The sequence below is a fragment of the Garra rufa genome, chromosome 10, assembly GCF_049309525.1.
Source record: "Garra rufa chromosome 10, GarRuf1.0, whole genome shotgun sequence".
In the NCBI taxonomy this organism is placed as follows: domain Eukaryota; kingdom Metazoa; phylum Chordata; class Actinopteri; order Cypriniformes; family Cyprinidae; genus Garra; species Garra rufa.
This window is the reverse complement of record NC_133370.1, coordinates 13465427-13489775: the sequence shown is the minus strand read 5'-3', so window position 1 is coordinate 13489775 and position 24349 is coordinate 13465427. Positions and strand designations below refer to the sequence as shown.

Sequence of the window (24349 nt, the reverse complement as noted above, 5' to 3'; positions counted from 1 at the left end):
TTCAGTACTCATGTGTGTATTCTGCTCTGTTCTGATTTCTGCACTGAGCTGGTGTTGACCACTAACCATCAACACCACTAACACTGGCTCAATTTCAGCGCAAACAGAGTATGTTTTCAAGACTATACATGATGTGTGAACATGAGATGACGTGTCTCCTATATATGTGTTGTATTTGTTTGTGTGTTATTTACTAAGATGACTGTTTGAGATCAAGACCAACAGAAGGAAACATTTTAAATACTGATATGATGCACAAAAGTCAGAAGTTATGAAAAAAGACAGAAAAATTAACAGATGCGTGCACTGCACCAACTGTTGCAAAAACACTGTCATTGTAAGACTAACAAGCTAAACATTTAATACAGCACACAAGATAAAACAGCTGAAAAATATATGGAACACGACGGAGTCAAAACTGTGGGCAGGGTTTAAATTCTGGAAGTTTGAAGTTTGGGAGTGGCTATTGTGATTCAGGACAAGTCAGTACTGTGGGAGGAGTTCATAGTATGGGTGTGGCCAAAACAATTGGAAGGGAGGGAATTAAAGTTTGGGAGGAGTCAGCAGTGGGAGGAGATTACATTGTGGGTTTGACATAAATTGTTGGCAGTGAGGCTGTTTTAGAGAAGGAGTTTGAAGTTTAGGAGTGGCTATTGTGATTCAGGAGGAGTCAGTACTGTGGGAGGAGTTTATAGTATGGGTGTGGCCAAAACTGTTGGAAGGGAGGGAATTAAAGTTTGGGAGGAGTCAGCAGTGGGAGGAGATTACATTGTGGGTTTGACATAAATTACTGGCAGTGAGGTTGTTTTAGAGAAGGAGTTTGAAGTTTAGGAGTGGCTATTGTGATTCAGGAGGAGTCAGTACTGTGGGAGGAGTTCATAGTATGGGTGTGGCCAAAACAATTGGAAGGGAGGGAATTAAAGTTTGGGAGGAGTCAGAGTGGTGGGAGGAAATTACATTGTGGGTTTGACATAAATTGTTGGCAGTGAGGTTGTTTTAGAGAAGGAGTTTGAAGTTTAGGAGTGGCTATTGTGATTCAGGAGGAGTCAGTACTGTGGGAGGAGTTCATAGTATGGGTGTGGCCAAAACAATTGGAAGGGAGGGAATTAAAGTTTGGGAGGAGTCAGCAGTGGGAGGAGATTACATTGTGGGTTTGACATAAATTGTTGGCAGTGAGGTTGTTTTAGAGAATGAGTTTGAAGTTTAGGAGTGGCTATTGTGATTCAGGAGGAGTCAGTACTGTGGGAGGAGTTTATAGTATGGGTGTGACCAAAACTGTTGGAAGGGAGGGAATTAAAGTTTGGGAGGAGTCAGCAGTGGGAGGAGATTACATTGTGGGTTTGACATAAATTGCTGGCAGTGAGGTTGTTTTAGAGTTTGAAGTTTAGGAGTGGCTATTGTGATTCAGGAGGAGTCAGTACTGTGGGAGGAGTTTATAGTATGGGTGTGGCCAAAACAATTGGAAGGGAGGGAATTAAAGTTTGGGAGGAGTCAGCAGTGGGAGGAGATTACATTGTGGGTTTGACATAAATTGCTGGCAGTGAGGCTGTTTTAGAGAAGGAGTTTGAAGTTTAGGAGTGGCTATTGTGATTCAGGAGGAGTCAGTACTGTGGGAGGATTTTATAGTATGGGTGTGGCCAAAACTGTTGGAAGGGAGGGATTTAAAGTTTGGGAGGAGTCAAAGTGGTGGGAGGAAATTACATTGTGGGTTTGACGTAAATTGTTGGCAGTGAGGTTGTTTTAGGGGAGGAGTTTGAAGTTTAGGAGGTCCCACAGCTTGTGGAGTCGATAATGTGGGAGGAGTTTACACTCTTGGAGTGGACAATATTGTTGTTAGAAAGGTTGTTTGTGGGAGGAGTTTACAGTCTGGTTGTACAAAAAACAGTCAGAAAGAAGGTTTTTTTAGGGGAGGGGCTGTTTACAGTCTGGTTGTACAAAAAATGGTCAGAAAGAAGGTTTTTTAGGGGAGGGGCTGTTTACAGTCTGGTTGTACAAAAAATGGTCAGAAAGAAGGTTTTTTAGGGGAGGGGCTAATAGGATTCAGAAGGAGACAGTGCGGTGGAAGGAGCATACATTGTGGGTGTGACTTAAATTGTTGGCAGGGAGGTTGTTTTAGTGGAGGAGTTTGGAAGCCACAGATTGTGTAGATTTAATGCTGTGGGAGGAGTTTACACTCTACGAGTGGTCAATATTGTTGACCACAACAATATTGAAAATATTAAGGTTGTTTTAGGGGAGGGGTTTTAAAGTGGGGGGGGAGGTGGCTATTATGATTCAGGAGAAGTCAGTACTGTGGGAGGAGCTTACATCATGGGTGTGACAAATTGTTGGCAGGAAGGTTGTTTAAGGGGAGGAATTTGAAGTTTGGGAGGGCCACAGCTTGTGCGGAGTCATTACTGTGGGAGGAGTTTACACTCTGGGCATGGTAAATAAAGTTTGTAAAATAGGTAGTTTTAAGGGAATGGTCTGAAGTTAGTTTCAGTTTTAGTAGGAGCTTACATTGTGGGAGTGACTTAAATTGTTGGCAGGGAGGATATTTTAGAGGAGAAGTTTGAAGTTTGGGAAGAGCCACAGCTTGGAGTTAATACTGTGGGAGGAGTTTACACTCTAGGAGTGGTCAGTATTGTTGTTTTAGGTGAGGGGTTTAAAGTTTGGAATGGGGTATTATGAGTCAGGAGGAGTCAGTATTGTGGGTGGAGTTTACAGTCTGGGTGTGGAAAAAATGGTTGGTATGGAGGTTGTTTAGAGGAGGGTGTAATGTGATTCAGGAGGAGTTGGTGAGGTCGGAGGAGCTTCTACTCTGGATGTGGGTAGAGAAGTTGTTTTAGAAAAGGGGTTTAAAGTTTGGGAGCAGCTAATGTATTTCAGGAGGAGTCAGTGCGATGGGAGGAGTTTGCAGTCTCTTTCCCTTCACTGTTGAAAAATGAACGGATGAATCAATGAGGTAAACAGGTACATGTATCTGTCTGCTGTACAGGAGAAGCAAAAGAGTATGTGAACAACTAACACTATAGGTAACTAGATGAGATGACTAAGCTCTACGACTATGTGCTCGTGTATGTTTGTATTTGTATGTGATGATGAACAGAGGTAATCGTCCTGCTGAGGTATTGTTTCAAAGAAGTTTTATTACTAATCAGTGCTTCACAAAAGTCCCGTGATAATGTGTCTTTGAAGTGTGTGTGTGTCTGTGTTTAAAAAAAAAAAGGCACCAGCAATGGCTATAAGCGGTGTGGTATGTTTTCATTTACATAATCGGCCCTCATAATTGTATGTTTGCATGCATGTGTATGAGAAAATGTGAGTGTGTGTGTGTGTGTGTGTGTGTGTGTGTGTGTGCATGGCTCCAATCCTCACACCGCCACTTTTTCAAGTGATCGTATGGGCGGAGTTATTGCTTTCAGGCCATTGCCAGGGCAACTGTTGCCACGACTAAGGGCGTGTCCAGTATGCACGGCAGCATGGGAGTGGTCAGGCGGGCGTGGCAGGAAGACAGGACAGGAGCGTGTGCGGGCATGACCTTTGTGACCTCCTGCGTGACAGATGAGGTGGCTCACCGTGTCCAGTGGGGAAAGCGTGCGTGCGTGCGTGTGAGTGTGCGTCTGCTCCTCGCGCCGCTTTAGCGAATACCAGGTGAGGAAGATGAACAGGAAGCCCAGGAACTTCAAGCTCGCTGCCAGCCCAAAGTATACAAAACGGAGGGAAGTGACATCGTACTCCCAGCAGGACCCATGGAAACCACAATCCTGCTGCCACAGCATACAGGTGGTGTCAATCACAGCTCCAAAATAGATAGGAGTGGGGATGTAGGCTGGAGGGACAGAAAGAAAGAGACAATTGTTGAATAAGTCGTTATTTTTGTTTTCTTTGCACACAAAAAAGTATTCTTGTAGCTTCATAACATTATGGTTGAACCACTGATGTCACATGGACTATTTCAATCATGTCCTTACTACCTTTCTAGGCCTTGAATGTGATAGTTGCATTACAGTCTATGCAGAATCAGAAAGCTCTCAGATTTTATCAAAAATATCTTAATTTGTGTTCTGAAGATGAACGAAGGTCGTACAGGTTTGGAACGACAAGAGGGTAAGTAATAATGACAAATTTCATTTTTGGGTGAACTATACCTTTAATATTCTCCCAAGTTGTAAGTCAGGAAATGATAGTCTACTGATATGGTCTTTAGGAAATGTAAGAGCCAAATAAAAATAATTAAAGGGATAGTTCACCCAAAAATGAAAATCTGATGTTTATCTGCTTACCCCCAGGGCATCCGAGATGTAGGTGACTTTGTTTCTTCAGTAAAAAACAAACAAAGATTTTTAACTCAAACCATTGCAATCTGTCTTGCATATAATGGCAGTCAATGGGACCCATGGCTTTGTCATGGGTTATCGTCACAAGCCGCAGGATTTAATCTGGTTTTGTCTGTGGATGTCTTTTTGACTCTCAAAGCCATGGGTCCCATTGACTGCCATTATATGACTAACAGACTGCAACAGTTTGAGTTAAAAATCTTTGTTTGTGTTCTACTTAAGAAACAAAGTCAGCTACATCTTGGATGCCTTGGGGGTAAGCAGATAACAATCAAATTTTAATTTAATTTAATTTAAAATCAAGCTTTATTCAATATTGCCAGAAAAAACAGTCCTACCAAGAGTCCTGAGAAGAACAAACTGCATTCCCAGAGCAAACGGCCTGTCCTCTTCCTCCACTGACCTGTTCAGGAAATAATCATAATGAGCAAAACAAAGCAATAAAAACAGATGACAGCTCAGTGTGTGGAAAGAGGCAGACCTGAGCGTAACGATGATAACGGACGGCTGAGCGCAGGCGGTTATGAGAGTGACGATGAAGAGAAAGATGAGGAAGGTGATGAGCGTACCACATGTGCGCTCACACTTTCCTGCCAGTGCGAAACCGTTCTCGTTCAAGTACGTCTTCACAATCACCACCTGCAGATCGTGGTTTCCTCCCGACGGCGTGATCACCTGTCGGCTCTGAACGCATGCGCAGTCAGAATAGTTTCTGATCTGAGAAGGAGAAAAGTACACGTTATGATACAAATGAAAAATGTCAACAGTACTGAGAGACTTTCTTTTTTCTGGTGGTTATATTTTTTTAGGCTACCATGAAAAATGTTAATGTTAATCTTAAGCCAGCAATTCTCAAAGTGGGGTCTGGAGTCTACAAATCGTAGCCAGGGGGTCCGGAAATTATTTTAGGAACCTATTATAATTACAAATGTATGGAAGCCTGTTTCCGCTACTTAATAAAAAATGAAAAGGTAATTGCGACTTTTTATCTTACAGTTCAGATTTTTTTTTTGAGATATAAACTTGTGATTCTGAGAAAATCGCAGTCTTTTTTCCCCCTCAGCATTAGACTTCATAACTCACAATTGCAAGTTTATTTCTCACAATTCTGAGAAAAAAAAAACAATTCTAAATTGCGAGTTTACGTCTGAATTGCGAGTTTATATTTATATATTTTGTATTTTTTTTTTTTTTCAGAATTGTGAGATATAAACTTGCAATTGTGAGTTATGAAGTCTAATGCTAAGGGGAAAAAAGAATCACAAGTTTATATCTCACAATTTTGGCTTAATGACTCACAATTGAATGTTATAAAGTCAGAATTGCAGAATAATTCTGACTTTATAACTAGCAAATGGGAGTTTATATCTCACAATTCTGAGAAAAAAGTGAGAATTGTAAGATGTAAACTCCAGCTCCAAGAAAAAAAAAGTCTCAATTACCTTTTTATTTCTAGTGGCAGAAATGGGCTTCCATACGAATGTGGAAAATGCGGACTGAAATACAGAATTAAGTCATAAAAATGGAATTTATTATATAACGAAATTTGACAAATTTGGATGAATAAAGTGGCACTTTGTGAGCCTAAAAATAAAATTCTGTTAAATTTTAATTTGATAACATTTTAAAAGATCATGCCTTTGTTTGATTAATAAATCATAAATTAAATTTAAATAATAAATCTTGAAAAATTAAGGCATAAGCCCTTAGACTTTTAAAATGTTAATAAATTTAAACAACTTGTATGAATTCAATTAATTAGACATGATTTGTGATCATTAAAATTGAACTAAACTTTATTAAATCCAGAAAAATTTAAATACAACAACAAAAAAATGGAATTTAAGAAAGAAAAAAAATGTAAATTTGTGTTAAATTCTATAAGCCGTATGATTTTAATTAGACATGCTTTTTATTACTACAGTTTAATTTACCCATTAAAACAAAGTATAGAAAGATGAAAATCTAAGAGAACAAATTAGAGCAAGCACACTGTTTAAGGATTGGTTCACTTACAGAAATAAAATTTCCTGATCATTTACTCACCCCCATGTCATCCAAGATTTTCATGTCTTTAATTTTTCAGATGCATTTTATTTTTTTGAGAAAAACATTCCAGGATTTCTCTCCATATAGTGGACTTCTATAGTTCCCAACAGTTTGAATGTTCAAACTGCAGTTTCAATGCAGCTTCAAAAGGCTCTACACGATCACAGCCAAGGAATAAGGGTCTTGCCTAGCGAAGCGATCAGTGCAAGATGAGTATTTGTGGTTAAAAAGTATATATGTGTATTTTTGTGAATGTGTATTTTTAATTGAAAATGACCGTTGGGAACCATTGAAGTCTACTATATGGAGAAAAATCTTGGAATGTTTTCCTTAGAAAACATTTCTTTGCAATGAAGAAATAAAGACTTTGGCTGACATGGAGGTTAACAAATTATCAGGAAACTTTTATTCTGTAAGTGAACTAATCCTTTAAACAGCTTTAATTTGAAAGTAAGAGAACATGCAATCAGTCGGACATGACAGCAAAATAAACCCCAACATGGTTTTGTCATGCCCTGGAACTACTGTTGACCTACATTTCAACTGACCACATATTAAAAATGACTCACTCCTGAGGTTTGGTTGGCGATGTTGCTGCAGCCAGCCAGGCATGGGTTAAAGTAGGTGATTCCATCAGAGCCACAAACTGGCGCATACTCATGAATCCTGCAGCCACAGTTGACGTTACAGCTTCCCGTCAGGTTTCGGTGAGACAGAGTCAGTGTCGGCCTGCAAAAAACGGATCGAACATCATTCAGTGCAGCTCATGTTTGCAGGTGATATTTATGTGCGCTTCTACAGGGCTTTATTCCATTACCCGGTGGTGTAAGGGATATTGATTCCACCGAGGTTGATGCTCTCGCAGCCGACAATGAAGAGTGTGGAAAAGCATAGCAAAGACACGCCGCTGCAGATCATGGCCAGCTTTGCGGCTTCTCTTGCACCCAGCTTTAGTTTCTTAATGATGTACCCACCTAAAAATATACCGACACCTGCACTGGGTACGATGATCAGACCTGCAAACACAAATGCAGAGTTGATAAACACCCACAGTGAATACTGTGATCAGTTCAACACATGTTTGTGTCAGTGTGTTGTACCTGTGTATATACTGGCACTAGATGCTGGAACACCAAATTGAGATTCAATAAATTTGGGAATGAAAGTGATGAAGGCTGTGACGATGGCACACTCCGCCGTATACGACAAACTCACGAATAAAAATGTCACGTTACTCAATATACGCACTGCTGCTTTCGGCAAATCTGGAGAGAGACAGAAACATACAGAGAGAGAAATAAGACAGATTTATGATTTGAATCAAAATTATGTCATTCAAAATGTGCTCATACCAGAAATCTGTGGTTATTGTTAACTAAAACTAAAACTAATAAACACTATATTCGTTAGCTGAAATGAAATAAAATATACATTTTTGATTAAAAAAAATTAAATATCTAAATTTATTTGAAATAAAATAAGTAATCTGAAGTACTGAAATTAATAAAAGTGAAACTAAAATATGCGTTAATATGTGTATAATAATAATAATACAAATTTAAGATAAAAAAAACAGACAAAAACATTTTTTACATATTTTTTTAAATAAGTAAAATAATAAAATGAATATTAATAATATTATATTTATAATAGTAATATAAATTTAAGATAAAAAAAACCTGACAGTTCAGGCCCACCAATTTAAAGAAATATTGTTGTAAAATAAAGTATGAAAATAAAATAAAATAAAATATCTAAATAAATACAATTATAATAAAATAAGTAATCTGAAGTACTGAAATCAATAAAAATGTGTTAAGTATATTAAAAAACTAATGAAAAAGACAAAAGCAAATATATAAAATAAAAATAATACTGCTAGTAACAGAGAAATTAATAATATACAATCCAGATTTAAAAAAACAGACAGTTCAGGGCCACCAAGTTATTATTTTAAAAGAAAGTATGAAAATAAAATAAAATAAATAATAAGAAGAAGAAGAATGAGAAGAAGAAGAAGAAGAAGAATATAAATTCAAGATTTAAAACAGACAAAAAACAGTTTAAAAATAAAATTAAATAATAAAATAAATATTAATAATCATACATTTATAATATTAATATAAATTTAAGTTAAAAAACCCAGACAGTTCAGAGTCACCAAGTTAAAGAAATGTTGTTGTATAAGAAAGAATTATTAAAATATTAAAATAAAGTGTTAAAATTAAATAAAAAAATAAAATTAAATAAAATAATGAAATAAATATTAATAATATTATATTTATAATAATGATAATACAAATTTAAGATAAAAAACAGACAGTTCAGGGCCACCAAGTTAAAGAAATATTGTTGTTAAATTAAATTCAATAAAAAAAAATAATAATAATAATGTCCAACTTGCTAGCGATTTCTAAGAAATGAACCTTTGGAAATCCCAGCTGTATCAAATATCTAGAGTGACATATTTCTTTAAAGATTACAAAAACAGATAACTAGCCAGATGGAAAGTTTTTTTTAGATCTGATCAGAATCAGATTTTAGATTTGCTATCAGGTTTCACCTTTGATATTTTTGCCAAAACCCATAGAGGATGAGACAGCCTGGCTCTTTTCCTTCATCATCTCGTCATCGCTGGAGACATCACCTGCACCCTTTTTTACACGTCTTTTGCTTTTCTTGTGCCTCGGCGGAAGTTTTTTAGGAAAGGAAAACATAGGGAAGATCACCAGCAACATTGCCACAGCACACAGGAGAAACCCACTCCACCTGAGAAACAGAGACAGGCAAAGAGAAGCTTACAGTGCTGGTAGGTTTACTGTATGTAATACAGCAAATGAGAGACAAGGTTTTCGTTACCAGTTTCCTACAAATCGTGGGTCACTCTGGTCAATATTGACAATGGTACCGGGGTCGACATAGAATCCAATCAGTATCCCACCCAACAGATACCCAACGGCTGGTCCGAGAGCTCCCATTACGTACATGATAGCTAAACATGTACAAAACAAGAACAATGGAATTTCTTTAGTTGTCATTTGTTACTGCATGTGGTAGACTTTGCATGGCGGAATTTAGGTCACAGGTTTTTTTTAGAAAGTGGAAAAGCTAAGAGATACTGTTGTGGACAAAACCCAAACTCAATTGTGGCTTCATGTCAAACTCACTCTTATGATTGACTGGTATAGACCTTTTTCCTGAGTAAACGATGAGTGGATGCTCTTCTGTTCCGGTCTCCATAGAAACCCATTCAAATAGCGTCCATCTGTTTTTAATGTAGTTAATGTCGGCACCTTTGTGTCATTTACACACTTATTAAACTTTGAGGAGTGAGGCACTGACAAATGACAATCATTGCGACATTACAAAGTGATGGCACTATGGAGCCATGTGCTTTTACAAAATAGGTTTAACATTAGATTAACAGCTCAGAATATTAGCTATATTGACTAGAAACATTGGAGACCGGAACTGCAAAGCATTCCTCAGGTTAAGAGTCAGGCGTGACTTCCACGTTCAGGAAAAACGTCTATAAACAGCTGATATTTCAGATTTGTTAACCCTGTTGAAAAAAACAGCATATGCTGGTTAGGTACAGTTAAGGTCAAAAGTTTACATGCCCTTTCATAATCTGCAAAATGTTAATTATTTTACCAAAATAAGAGGGATCATACAAAATGCATATTATTGTATATAATATTGTAAATAATAGTTGGATTTATGAAAAAAAGACCCGTTCAAAAGTTTACACCCCCTTGTTTTTTTTTGTTTTGTTTTTTTATTAACGATTTTCAAAAAATACAAACAATCAAGACAAAGACAATCAAACAAACATACAAACAAACAAACAAACCCCAAGCGCTGCAGGTTAAATAAAACACCCCCTTGTTTTTTAATACTATGTTGTTACCTGAATGATCCACAGCTGTGCTTTTTTTTTGTTTAGTGATAGTTGTTCATGAGTCCCTTGTTTGTCCTGAACAGTTAAACTGCCCACTGTTCTTCAGAAAAATCCTTCAGGTCCCAAAAATTCTTTGGTTTTCCAGCATTTTTGTGAATTTGAATTCAATAACTGTTTGACTTTGAGAGCCATCTTTTCACACTGAGGACAACTGAGGGACTCATATGCAACTATTACAGAAGGTTTCACTCATGCTTCAGAAGGAAAAAAACAGGGCTGGGGGTGAAAACTTTTTGAATTTGAAGATCAGGGTAATTTAACCTATTTTGTCTTCTGGAAACATGCAAGTATCTTCTGCAGCCTTTGAAGGGCAGTACTAAATGAAAAAATATGTTATTTAGGCAAAATAAGAAACAACTCCATTCTGTTCAAAAGTTTACACCCCCAGCTCTTAATGCATTGTTTTTCTTTCTGGAGCATCAGTGAGTGTTTGAACCTTCTGTAATAGTTGCATATGAGTACCTCAGTTGTCCTCAGTGCGAAAAGATGGATCTCAAAATCATATAGTCATTGTTGGAAAGGGTTCAAATACACAAAAATGCTGGAAAACCAATGAAGTTGTGGGACCTAAAGGATTTTTCTGAAGAACAGCAGGCAGTTTAACTGTTCAGGGCGAACAAGGGACTCATGAACAACTATCACTGAACAAAAAACAGCTGTGGAACATTCAGGTAACAACACAATATTAAGAAACATGCGGATGTAAACTTTTGAACAGGGTCATTTTTTATAAATTCAGCTATTATTTTCTCTTGTCAACATATGTAAACAATAATTTACATTTTGCAGATTCTGAAATAGGGGTGTAAACTTTTGGCCTCAACTGTATGTTTTGAAGCATGGTAGCTGGTTTGAGCTGGTCCTTAGTTGGTCATGAGCTGAATCGTAATGAAAACCTGACTAATTTGCCACAGACTACTCCAGCCATTCAACACACCGACTAAACCTCACATCAACTCACCCAGGTACAGGGATGCGTTTTCCTTCTTCACATTGTCATCCAGGTAAGTTGGTCCAAGGGTGTATATGGGAGTCGATCCCATTCCCACGAGGATCTGAGCGCAGATGAACAACGCCACATACAGGGCGTGCTCACTCTCCTCCCGGTCCCGCTGGCACCTGGACAGCGTCGGCCTCTCCTGTCCACTGCCATTCCCACTAGAACAGAGCCCCTCTCCTCCTACTGTGCTGTTCAGCTCCTCCAGCTGATATGGCGGAGAGATGAAGTGAGGTAGGGAGAAGAGGGCAGCACCCACGGCAATAAACACGCCCCCTACGGCCAACCAGCGCGGCCTCTGACCCCGCCCACCAAAGTAGCTGATGAAGACCACAACAATGAGACTACCGATGTCAAAACAGCTGACCAGCAGACCCGACTCTGAGCTTCGCAGACTGTATCGCTTTTCTGAAAAACACAGGGTTCAGTTAGAATGAAATTTTTAAACATACATTATCAAAGTAGAATACGATCTGAGATTAGATTGAGAAGAGATTGAGAAAATGAGGTTAAGAAATTGACTGAGACAAAATGAGATGGTGACTGAGAAAAGACTGTGTTGAGAGGAGATTTATATTAAATGGAGAAATTTGAAAGAGAGAGATGATACTGAAAATTAGAAAATTTGGAGAATGAGACCAAGATGAGATTGAGAGGATATTAATATAAAATGAGGTTGAGACATTAGAGATTGGAATGTGATATGGACAAGATGAGATGGGAAGAAATTGGAGATTGGGATAAAATAAAGAGATGAGACTGAAATGGCATTGAGAGAAGTGAGAATGAAAAAAATGTTACTAAGAGGAGATGAGACTGAAAATTTGAAATCTTGAAAATGAATTAAAATGGAGAATTGGAGATGGTAAATGGTCGGATAAAAGTTGATGCATTTCACATATTTACAATATTTAGTCAAGACTCCAAAAAGTTGTTAGGTCAACAATGTGTGGATGTTTTTTCAGCCATGTGTATACACAAAGACATATGTACATATGTATATCTATGAAATGGGATACTTAAAAATAAATATATAAAAATTAGTATACAAAATGTGCTAAATATTTGCAAAAAATAAATATAGTTTGCATGTTTTTGTTTAGTATCATATTTCACACATCACCATGATGATTCAGAGATAAATAAACCTTTCTCAAAAGCCTGTTGTGTCATTTACATTTTAACAAGAAGAAAATTTAGCATCAATGATATATAAATGATGATATTATAAGTGATAAATGAATAATCAAGAAATCCCAAGCTGCTTCAGTCCAGTGCATGGTTATCTTAAATTATTATTAACAAAATAAAAGTTATTCTTACATTTCCTTTATAAGAATTATGTAAGTAAGATTTCACAGCAAAAAGACTTGATAAATAAGCATGAACAATCAATCCGAGCGAAGAATGCATGAAGTAGATACAACAGGTCTATCATCAAATTTTTTATCATGTTGATCATTTATAGACCCCAGAAATTTGAGTATCAAATATGATACAGTAGACTAATATATTCATAAATAGACATTATACTTGTTTAACAAAACGTTACAACAAATATTTACTTTAAGTTATGAGAGAATAAAATGTTTTAAAGATTTAACTAACAACTGCCAAACAAGTATTCTGTTTTCAATCAATTTATACCCCCAAAGAGGCAAAGTATGCTGGGGGATACAAACATTAAAATAAAAGATAAAAATCATATTGTTTTTTTTTTTAAATTATGAATTAGTATTATTTGTGTCCTAAAAAGATGTAAAATAGCAATACAATAATTTTCGGATGTCTCTTTATGGCCTTGCCCTTTTTGGGGTTAAAATGAGATTGGGATGAGAGTACACCACATGAGAAATGATGAGGGCAGATGGGTTTGAGGAGAGACTGAAAAATAGGAAATTGTGATGAAATAGAGAATGGGGTGGGATAAGACTGAGACTGAAAAGACAGTGGGATGAGGAAGAACAACATGAGACTCTGGATAAAGAGATGATACCAAAAAAAAACCAACTGGTATGACATGGAGACTGAAAAAAGGAAACATAAAAAGAAGTGAAAAGAGGAGACTGAAATGATATTCAGAGTAGATGATAGCCAGTTCTAGTTATGCATTTGAAATAAAAAAAATATGATTAAATGTATTTCATTAGTTAAATTTTAAATGTAATTTTAAATTTTATTTTAATGTAATTTATTTCAATTTAACATTAATGTAAACTTTAACAGGCAATTAATATAAACAGCTATCGGTGGTCTACTGACTTACACTCTGCAAAACTACAGTTCTGCTCATTAGTTTCACAACCCTTGCAGATTATGCAAATTTTTCACGGGGATGTAAACTTTTTTTAAACAGGATGACATGTAATTTTTTTTTAAAGTTTGTTTAAAGATCTTTTTTTTTTTTCATTTAGTGCTGCCTTTCAGAAGTTAATACTTACATGTTTCCCAAAGGACAAAATAACACAGCATTGTGCTGTCTTCTTGAGCAGCAATAAATTCTTAATTATTTATTTTTAAAAATCTTATTTATTTAAAAAAAAACTGTCTGTTTTTTTTCCCCTTAAGAAATGAAGGCAAACTGATGTTAAAAATAATATGCAGAGGAAACCCAAGTATTTGGAATGACAGGGATTTTAACAGTAAAAGACTGTAGAAATTATATAGCAAAAACCTATTAATTGGTTAACGGAAGTTCCCCTACTATATACGTTGAAAAACTGTATTGGTAATTTTACGGTAACATACCGTTTTTGAAGTAAAAGAGAATATATAATTTACAGTAAATAACCGTAAATTGACATTCCCAGAATTTCCTGCGTTACATTTCACATTTCATGTTTTTTCGTTGAAATAACAATGTTTGAGTTGTGTACATTAGGGTTGTGTTACTTCTAATGTTAAATCAATGTTTATTGCATTATTTCAGTTTCATGTGTGTTACCATAATGGTGTTTAGTGTTTGTGTGAATGACACTGTGCATATCTTAGTATTTAAACTCTGCCTGTGATGGGCTTTGGTTCATCATGCGACTACCTCATCACCACCTGCTTTCGGTGGTTATCAGTGTATTATGAAATAAAAAACTGATTTCCATAGGTTGGTACATTAATATTATATCAGTTATGGTACGGTACAGTAAAAATTAAAGTTAAATCCGTAAAACCTAAAATGTTACTACAGTATTTTTACAATTAAATTTTCACCATACGTTTAAAAAAATGGTGTAATCTAAGGTTACAAATTACTTTTTGATGCATGCATAACGTAATCTGTAGCAAAGAGTAACCTTCCCAAACCTCATAATATCTAGATGATAGACAGAGAAAATGGGAAAAGATGAGATTGAGATGGATACAAGACATGAGAGAAGAGAAGACAAGACAAGACAAATTCGCCAGTCGTCAAGTTTGTTACCTATGGTAGTGATGACACTGCTAAGATAGCCGGACACCATCAGAGACTGAATAAAGGTGAGGTAACACATGCAGAACAGAAAGCAGCGCGAGTCCGATAGGATCCCGTCCACATAGCGCCTCACCGGCACCCACGGCAGCCGGAACGTCAAGAGCGCAGCAACAGCGCCCCGACCCTCCGGCTCACGACACTCTGTCCTGACCGGGGAGCCGCACCGGGGCGAGCTGTGCGGGGCAGAGAGCAGAGTCTTACCCGCGTCCTGCTCCGGAGCCTGACCGCCGTTTAGCACGGGGAGGCTCTTAGATTTCAATCCCTGAGTAGACTCCTCACACAAATACGGGAACTGTTTCACGGGTGCGAGGCCCCCTCCCCCTGCCTCCCCACCAGCGCCGGAAGCCATCCTGACGGGCAGCGTCTAGTACACAGACGCGCACAGACACACGAACATAACAGACTCTCAGAGAAACCGGCTGCGGCTTATCATTGACCACTTCCTTTCTATACGAAAACACCAGATAATGGCCCACACCGGCTATCCGACCCGTTTATAAGCGCTGTGGAGACGCAGATATTCTGCGCTGGCTCATTTAAACAAAACCCCTTAACTGATACTTATAAACAAATATACTTTATAACAACTATATATTAACACCCTCTTTGTTTGTTTACAGCACCATTTTCATGTCACTTCGACACATATTCACCAAAACAACACACCAAATCGACGGTCGACCTGCAGCCGGGGGCTCACGCGCCTCTGCGCGGATACTGCAGCGGCGCAGCGCGCGCGCTCGGCCGCATCACACACGCGCATTCTTCCCCGTTATCTGAGCCAGATTAATAACCCCGATTAATTCCATCGGCGCCGTTAAACAGTAATCTATCGCCTCCCTCTGCGCACGGCTCCGACACACCATCAGATCTTCGCCGTGTGATCAAAATATCCTTGTCCTTGGACGGAGGGGGTAGAACGGACTGTCCGTTATTCACGGTATCGCTGTAAGCAGTATCGCCTCCAAGCGCATTCGGTCTGTACCGCAGCGGGTGCAAGTAAATAAACGTTAACTTCCGGTTCACGTCAAAAAAATGGGGGCTGCATCACCCCAGTCCATATTTTAATTCCTTCATGTACATATGTACTTCGTGCAAATATGGTTTTCCTTAAAATCCAAAATCCATTTTTTTAGCCTTTTTTAAAGGTAATATAAATAAAATGAATTTAAAATGAAAGATTATAATACATAAGCATACCAAACGCTTTTAGGCAAGTAGGCTGCCTCCCTGAAACAATGCCCTCTACTCTACTGACAGTGACAAGTAAAAAATAAGGCAACATTTTAGTAAACAATAATCCGTCAGATTATGATCATTTATTTAAATATTTTTCACATTTTTATTAACAGTGGTTTAGCAGAAGACAATTAATATTCATATATTAATATTATCAAGCAAAATTTGCACAGGTGTGCAACATTTAAAATGATCATAGCAAGATATAGCAAGAATACATAAAGAAAATCGTGTTTAGAATTATTTACACTAATATGATATTCTACTTATATTATTAGCCTTGTAAAATATACTTTACATTTATTACCATGCACACTACCAGTCAAAAGTTTTAATGGTAAAATGTTTAATGTTTTTTTTAATAAGTCTATTATGTTCACCAAGCCTGCATTTATTTGATTCAAAAGATTTGATACAGCAGTAATACTGTGAAACATTTTTATCATTTAAAATAACTGTTTTCTATTTGAATACATTTAAAAACGTAATTTATTCCTGTGATTTCAAAGCTAAATTCAGCATCATTACTCCAGTCTATCACATGATCCTTCCGAAATCATTCTAACATGCTGATTTGCTGTTTAAGAAACATTTATTAATATTATTAATATTTAAAACAGTTGAGTACATTGTTTTAAAATCCAAATATTTCATATTTATCTGAAATAAAACTTTTGTTACCATTCAAAATCTACTTAGCTGTTTTCAACATAACATTAATAATGATAAATGTTTTTTGAGCAGCAAATTAGATTAGAATCATTTCTAAAGTATCATGTGACTGGAGAAATGATGATAAAAAACACTCAAGATTTGAATTCACAGGAATAAATTACATTTTAAAATATATTCAAATAGAAAAGTTATTTTAAACAGTAAAACTATTCCAAAATGTTACTGTTTATGCTGTACTTTGGATCAAATAAATGCAGGCTTGGTGAGCAGAAGAGACGTCTTTAAAAACATAACAAATCTTACTGATCAACAACTTTTGACTGGTGGTGTATTTGTACATAGTCTTTAATGAAATAAACAAATTGTTGTTGACTGAAGTGCATACAATTGAACAATAAAATATCACCTGATCATAATAGTTGTTAACTTCCACATGTTTTCCATTTTATGAGTTGTTTTGTGTTTCATGATTTATTTGTAAGGCACTTTGGGAAAATGTCTGCTAAACAAATGCAACTGTAAATAGGCTCCTTTTGGAGCTGGTTTTCATAGCAGGTCAACATTTGACAAAAGTGACTAGTCCCAGTGTCCCCTTAAGTCCATCTTACTTCACTGGGAGCTTAATAGTCACTGTGGGTGTCACAAATTGCTCTTCCACTTCTTTTCATTTGAGCCATCAGCTGCAAGAAAACAAATATTAACGTTAACACAGGCAGACAATAGAGCATGTTCATACGTGAAAATGAGCAAATAACACCTGCATGCATGCAAACACTCACACAGACAGATCTTTCCTTCCTTGTGGAGTTTCTTTAAATGGTGCAGCAAGTTAAACTCTGCTGCTCTGTGCAGGTGTTCAGGGGTCTCCTGGCATACAGACAATATAAAAAAAGAGGTTTTACATTTTACATTTCTATATATATATTTATATATGTTAAACATCTTTCTTTTTTACTTCATGCCAACTGTTCCTGTCATTGGCTGCACAGACAAGCAATGAATATAGAAAAATAGAAAAATATGAGTCTCATCCTCAGAGAAGACAAGCAAGTGGTGGATTTATTGATTCATTTTACTGCATATTATGCTGCTGTCACAGATCTAATATAAACATGCAATTTATTTCCTAGCTGTTTACCTTCACACACATAACAGTCTGTTTTTTGTTTGTTTTTAGCATAAACTTGTGTGTATTTGACAGTTTAAGCGCAATAAGACATGAAAGAGAAGTATATCAGAAGTTTGAACTAATATGATTTAAAATCATGACTTTAGACATGATAATCAAAACAAACAGTTTTTTTGGTAGAGTAGCCTATCTGAGGTATGAGCTGTAAAGGCAGCCCTATTCTGAAAAAAGGAGGCGGAGAGCAGCAGTTCATTTGCATTTAAAGAAACATGGATTAAAAATGCGCATTTCTGCTTCCACTGAAAACCGCCAGTTTCTAAATGATATCTGTGGGTTTTTTGTGAGCTGAAACTTCACAGAGACATTCTGGGGACACCTGAGTCCTATATTACATATTGTAAAATGGAGCATAATGGTTCAATGTATTATACTTACAATTTCTGCTTATATCAACAGTTGCTTTATTCCCCTTGTAGACTGCATGTTTGACAGTTAAACTTTTATAATATTTTAAATACTAGAAAAGTAAATGCAATTGGATTCAGTCAAATTAAACAGTTGAGATCATTTAGAAAAGAGTTGAACCTTGTACACCACTTTAACCAGTTCACTTGAGGTAAATGCAGTTCCGCTGTTCTCCTGCAGAACGTTTAAGATCTGCTGTTCTCTTGCGTTGCGATGAGTTATATACTCACTGATCTTAGAACATGCGTCTTGGACTACTGGACCATGACCTGTGCACACAAATACACACAAAACATTTCTTAGTATCACCTAAATTTGATGTAGAAAGCACTTAGAAGAAAAAAAAGATAATTACACATGCACTTACCAGGATATATGATGTCAGCCTTTACAGTGAGAAGCTTCTGCAACGACTTCATGTAATCATGGAGGTCCTCAAACACAGCCGTTCCTTCTCCCAGAATACAGTCACCGGAAAACACAGCTTGCTCCTCCTCAAGCAATAATGCCATGTGATCGTCTGTGTGTCCGGGTGTAAACAGCACCCTATGTGTACATACAATATAAAAACAAATTGCTCAAAAGAAACTAACTAACTAGTGTTTTTGCATTTAGAAATGTAAACACTAATTAGACCAATGCATCTATGGAAATATAAGCTTTTAAAGGAGTAGTTTACTTCCAGAAAATGAATTTCCTGATAATTTACTTACTCATCCAAGATGTTCATGTCTTTCTTTGTTATAGCCAAAAAATATTTTTTTTTTAAGGATTTTTTTCCATATAGTGGACTTCATGTTGAATGTCCAAATTACCATTTCAATGCAGCTTTAAAAGATAAGCATTTGTGGTTAAAAGGTATATACTTCTTTGTTTTAGAAAACAAACAATTGTTTTGCTAGATTAGACTCTTCTTATAGTAATCTTTTTATTATAGACAGATGTAAAACATAACAGTACAGTAAAAAAATGAATTTTTTCCCCCATTTCTTTCCCCACCCATAAACCCCTCAGGAGGATTAAAATGAAACTCTATTATCTATAATGATACTATATATTTACAAAAATAAATAAATAAATAAAATAAAAATAATAAAATAAAAGTAACATCATATGAAATGTATGTAATGAAATATTCAAATTAGAGAAGAGAGGGGGGAAAACAACAACAACTAAATCAACCAAAACCAATATACATACAAAAGTATACATGCATGCATATGCACAACCATGCTGTACTGTACATAAATGTAAACATTCAGATACTGACAAAACTTAATCAGAATCTAGTGAGGTCAAAGAAATTTAGAATGGAATTCCAAATTTTATAGAATTTAACAGTTGAGCCCTGAATAGTGTACTTCAGTTATTCTAGAGAAATGAATGACATGAGGTCTTTTAACTAGGAGGTAGTTGGGGGTGGAGTTGGACACTTCCAATGTAACAAAATGCATCTTCTAGCAACAAGGGAGGCAAATGCAAAATCATCTGTTTGTTGTTTTGAAAGAGTAGAAGAAAACACAGACACACACCAAATATAGCAACCATAGGACAAGGAGAGAGAGAAATATGTAAAGCCCTTGAAAGAATCAAAAAAGAAAGCCCAGTAAGAAGCCAATTTAGGGCAACTGAAAAATGTATGAACATGGTCAGCTGGAGAAAAGAAGCATCTAATACAAGTGTCATCTGTTTCTGGAAACAATTTATGGAGTCTAGCTTTGGTAAAGCGGATTTGGTGCAACACTTTTAACTGAATCAAACTTAAGCGGGCACAGGCAGAAGTAGAATTAATTCTAAAAAGGGTCTCGGACCAGAGCTTTTCAGACAAGCTAAGTTCTAACTCTTTCCCCCATGTTGACTTCAGACATAAGAGAGATGAAGTTCTAGATGAAAGCAACATGAGATCAATAAAAGAGATACGGTTACTACCTATAGGGGCTGACAATAAACTCTTAAGCAGGGATTTTTCTGGCAATTTGCGGAAACTAGAGAAAGTAGTTCTTACAAATTTACGAAGCTGGAAATATCTGAATAAATCTGTTGTATGCAAATTATATTTTTATAAGGCCGCTAGATTAGACTATTATTAGATTATATAATCTTATATTATTAGATTATTCCTCGGCTGGAATCACGTAGAGCCAATTGAAGCTGCATTGAAACTGCAATTTGGACCTTCAACTTGTTGGCCCCTCCTCAAAAACATTAATTTCTTTTCGATTGTAGAAAGAACGACATGAACATCTTGGATGACATAGGGGTGAGTAAATTATCTAGGTAAGTGAACTAACCCTTTAAGGTTTAGGATGTGTGTGAATAAAATCTGTATTTTATTCTACATTACCATTCAAAAGTTTGGGATCAGTATTAGTTAAAATAAATAAATAAATAAATAATAATAATAATACTTTCATTCTTTTAGGATGGATTAAATTGTCACACAAAAGATTTCCATTTCAAATAAATGCTGTTTTTTCAAACTTTCTGTTCATCAAAAAATCCTATAAAAATGTGCCATAGTATCTACAAAAATGTTAAAAGCACAACAGGTTTCAACACTGATAATAATAAGAAATGAGCTTGAGCCCCAAATCAGGATATTTTGAAAAAATATTGTTTTAAATTGTAGTATTTCAGAATTTTACAACATATATTCAGCCTTGGTAAGAATATAAGACATTTTCAAAAAGATTTCTAAAAAAAAAAATCTTACTGAGCCCAAACTTTTTAGCAATGGTGTATAAATATGTAACCATGATCAAAGACTATATATGTGTGTGTGTGTGTGTGTGTGTGTGTGTGTGTGTGTGTGTGTGTGTGTGTGTGTGTTTGTTTACCGTAATGTTGCGCCTTCAGTCTTTATCACATCACCATCGCTGAGATACGAATATTTCTTCTTCTGGTCTCCAATCAGTTCTTCCTGTGGAGGACACCGAGGGAGTTTACTGACCCTCAGCTCTGAATCTACAACACATGAAGCTATGTTAGGGAGGATTTCTCATAGACACATTGATTTTCATACTATGAAAACTCCATTTACATTATTAAAGAATTAGTTCACTTCCAGAATAAAAATTTCCTAATACTTTACTTATCCTCATGTCATCCAAGATGTTCATGTGTTTCTTTCTTCATTCACAAAGAAATGAAGGTTTTTGAGGAAAACATTCCAGGATTTTTCTCCACATAGTGGACTTTAATAGTGGCCAACGAGTTGAAAATCCAAATTGCACACAAGTGTACACAAGTGTCTTATCTAGCAAAACATCATTTTCTATATTAAAAAATAAATAAATAAATAAATAAATGTATATACTTTTTAACCACAACTACATAATTATATTGAAAAGGTCACACGTGGTTAGTTCTTCAGGTGTGTACTTCAGTTAGAAAAAGTAGGGTAGGGCGGAAAAACTCGTTGTTTTACAATTTTTGTAATGGGCGTTTGATTTTCTTTGCATGTTTGTAAACACTGGGTCAGTACATCCACCTACATTCACGCGTGACATTTCCAATGTGACTACATAAGTCAAACTAGAACAAGACTAGCATTAGTGGTTAAAAAGTATATCTTTTTTTATTATTAAATGACAAATTGTTTCACTAGACAAGACACTTATTCCTCAGCTGTTTAGAGCCCTTTGAAGTTGCATTGAAACTGCAATTTGGACCTTCAACCCATTGATCCCCATTGAAGTCCACTATACAGAGAAAAGGTCGCCGTGATTTTGCCAACACATGTTCCTGGATCAACATGGATCAACATTACTGTCTAAAAATATATACTTAACCCAATCCCTACCCCAAACCTAACCCTACCCATAATTTATTCCTAAAATCAGAGGAAAATAATAGCTGATTAACAAGGGTGTAGAAGCACCTGAACCTGATCTTAAAGGTTGTATCAGCGATTTCAAGCCTGAAACATAAAGTGTCACTTTCAGCTGACCTTTCTTCACGATCCGCTCGCTGCCTGCCCCATAAATTGTCTGTGAAAAAAAACGCGTCTCTCTGGTCAGCCTAGGGTCCGAGATATGCCAAAAAACAATCGGTGCTACCAACGATTCACAGATAAAAAAACAGTGTTCCAACCAATCACCGTCAGGGGGTTGGTGTTGTGGACTTTCGTACTGGTGCAGGGATGTGAGGGAGGCAGAGCGAAAGTCCACAACACCAACCCCCTGACGGTGATTGGTTGGAACACTGTTTGTTTATCTGAGGATCGTTGGTAGCACCTAGACTGACCAGAGAGACGCGTTTTTTTCACAGACAATTTATGGGGCAGGCAGCGAGCGGATCGTGAAGAAAGGTCAGCTGAAAGTGACACTTTATGTTTCAGGCTTGAAATCGCTGATACAACCTTTAAGCCTAAAACTGACATTTCCTGAAAAGTTATCCATCAATTCTGATTGGTTGATTGGAATGTTGATCCAGGACCATGTTGTACTGGTGAAATCACATTCACCACAGAGAAAAATCCTGGAATGTTTTCCTTAAAAAACTTAACTTCTTTGTGACTGAAGACAGAAGACATAAACATCTTGGATGACATGGGGGTGAGTCAGATAACTAATCCTTTAAGTAAAATCAATTATACATACTTGGGGCGCAAATGTCAAAACCTGTACACAACACGCATATTACTTACCTGTGTGAAAGTTTGAGAGTATATCCTGCACTCCTCCAGTGTGGTCGTGATGCCAGTGTGTTACTATAATGTGCTGTATAGCCGTGTTGTGCTGCTTTAGAGCCTCACGCAGATTACCAATATACTCCGGTACCGCGGGCTCGCCTGCGTCAATTAACACCCGCCTGACACACACAGACAAATAACATTCACACACGTTCAATAGGTAACAAACAACTTAAACAGAATATTTGTGACCCTGGACCACAAAACCAGTCGGGTTGGCTTTTTTAAATTGAGATTTATACATCAATATTTGGCCGAGATACAACTATTTGAATATCTGGAATCTGAGGGTGCAAAAAATACTGAGAAAATCGCCTTTAAAGTTGTCCAAATTAAGTACTTAGCAATGCATATTTTATTCAAAGAATACGTTTGAATGATATATTTATGGTAGGATTTTTTTATTCTAATGATTTTTTAAATAAAACAAAAATCGATCATTTTGACCCATACAATGTATTTTTGGCTCATGCACTGGTTCATGTGTCAGTGTTTGAGTGTTTTACCTTCTGCCTGTCCCGACCAGGTATGTGTTGGTGCCCTGCAGTGTCATGGGCCCCGGGTTACAGCCCAAAACACGCACCACTCTCGATGACAGCTGCTCGATACGAGGAATCACCGCGGACATTTTCACCGGGACCACACAGACAAAACACAAACTTTAAATGACCCGTAAACACCCTTGCAACAGAGCAGACTTACGGTAAAGTCTAGAAGGGATACAGCTATGGCTACTGGGCATGCGCACATCAGTCTAACGTTATTTTTGTCACACTGTACAACAATAATACTTTTTTTTGTATTATAGTAAGGGCTAAGTTTAGGGTTGGGGTAGGTGTAGACGTTAATAAAACACAATCTAATAGGTAGAACAATTAATTTCATTGTTAGTTTCCGGTCTGAGCTGTATACCCTCTAGCCACAACCCAGACTTACGGCTCTTCGGGAAGTAACTTCCTGTTGAAAAGTCACCATATACAAAATAAAAGTCTCCGACGCTCAACGTCTGGATGTTTTTTTTCTCAAGCGAGCACCCTCTTTTTTCTTGATTTTATCATTTGTATGTGACCCTGGACCACAAAATCAGTTTTAAGCACGCGTATCTTTGTAGCAAAAGCCAGAAATACATTGTATGGGTCAGCATTATCGATTTTTCTTTTATGCTAAAATCAATTAGATATTAAAAAAAGATCAAGTTCTACGAAGGGTATTTTTAAATTTCCTACCGTAAATATATTAAAACTCATAATAATATATATATATATATATATATATATATATATATATATATATATATATATATATATATATATATATATATATATATATATATATATATATATATATATATAT

General features: G+C 36.4%; 2 protein-coding genes across 2 annotated transcripts; both read right to left on the bottom strand.

Annotated features, from left to right (window-relative positions):
• Positions 1-1921: 1921 nt before the first annotated feature.
• Positions 1922-15752, bottom strand: slco5a1a (solute carrier organic anion transporter family member 5A1a). The gene is made up of 10 exons (XM_073848777.1): positions 14745-15752; positions 11291-11734; positions 9228-9360; positions 8932-9137; positions 7469-7633; positions 7186-7384; positions 6938-7097; positions 4801-5036; positions 4658-4722; positions 1922-3811 (listed from the first exon to the last, which is right to left on the bottom strand). Exons 1-10 carry the CDS (start codon positions 15142-15144, stop codon positions 3354-3356), a joined length of 2466 nt encoding a protein of 821 aa, XP_073704878.1. The 5' UTR covers positions 15145-15752; the 3' UTR covers positions 1922-3353.
• A 1271-nt stretch (positions 15753-17023) lies between these two features.
• On the bottom strand, positions 17024-23694 carry lactb2 (lactamase, beta 2). The gene is made up of 7 exons (XM_073849147.1): positions 23503-23694; positions 22952-23115; positions 21141-21267; positions 18671-18849; positions 18424-18572; positions 17489-17576; positions 17024-17389 (listed from the first exon to the last, which is right to left on the bottom strand). Exons 1-7 carry the CDS (start codon positions 23622-23624, stop codon positions 17349-17351), a joined length of 870 nt encoding a protein of 289 aa, XP_073705248.1. The 5' UTR covers positions 23625-23694; the 3' UTR covers positions 17024-17348.
• Between the last annotated feature and the right edge of the window lie 655 nt (positions 23695-24349).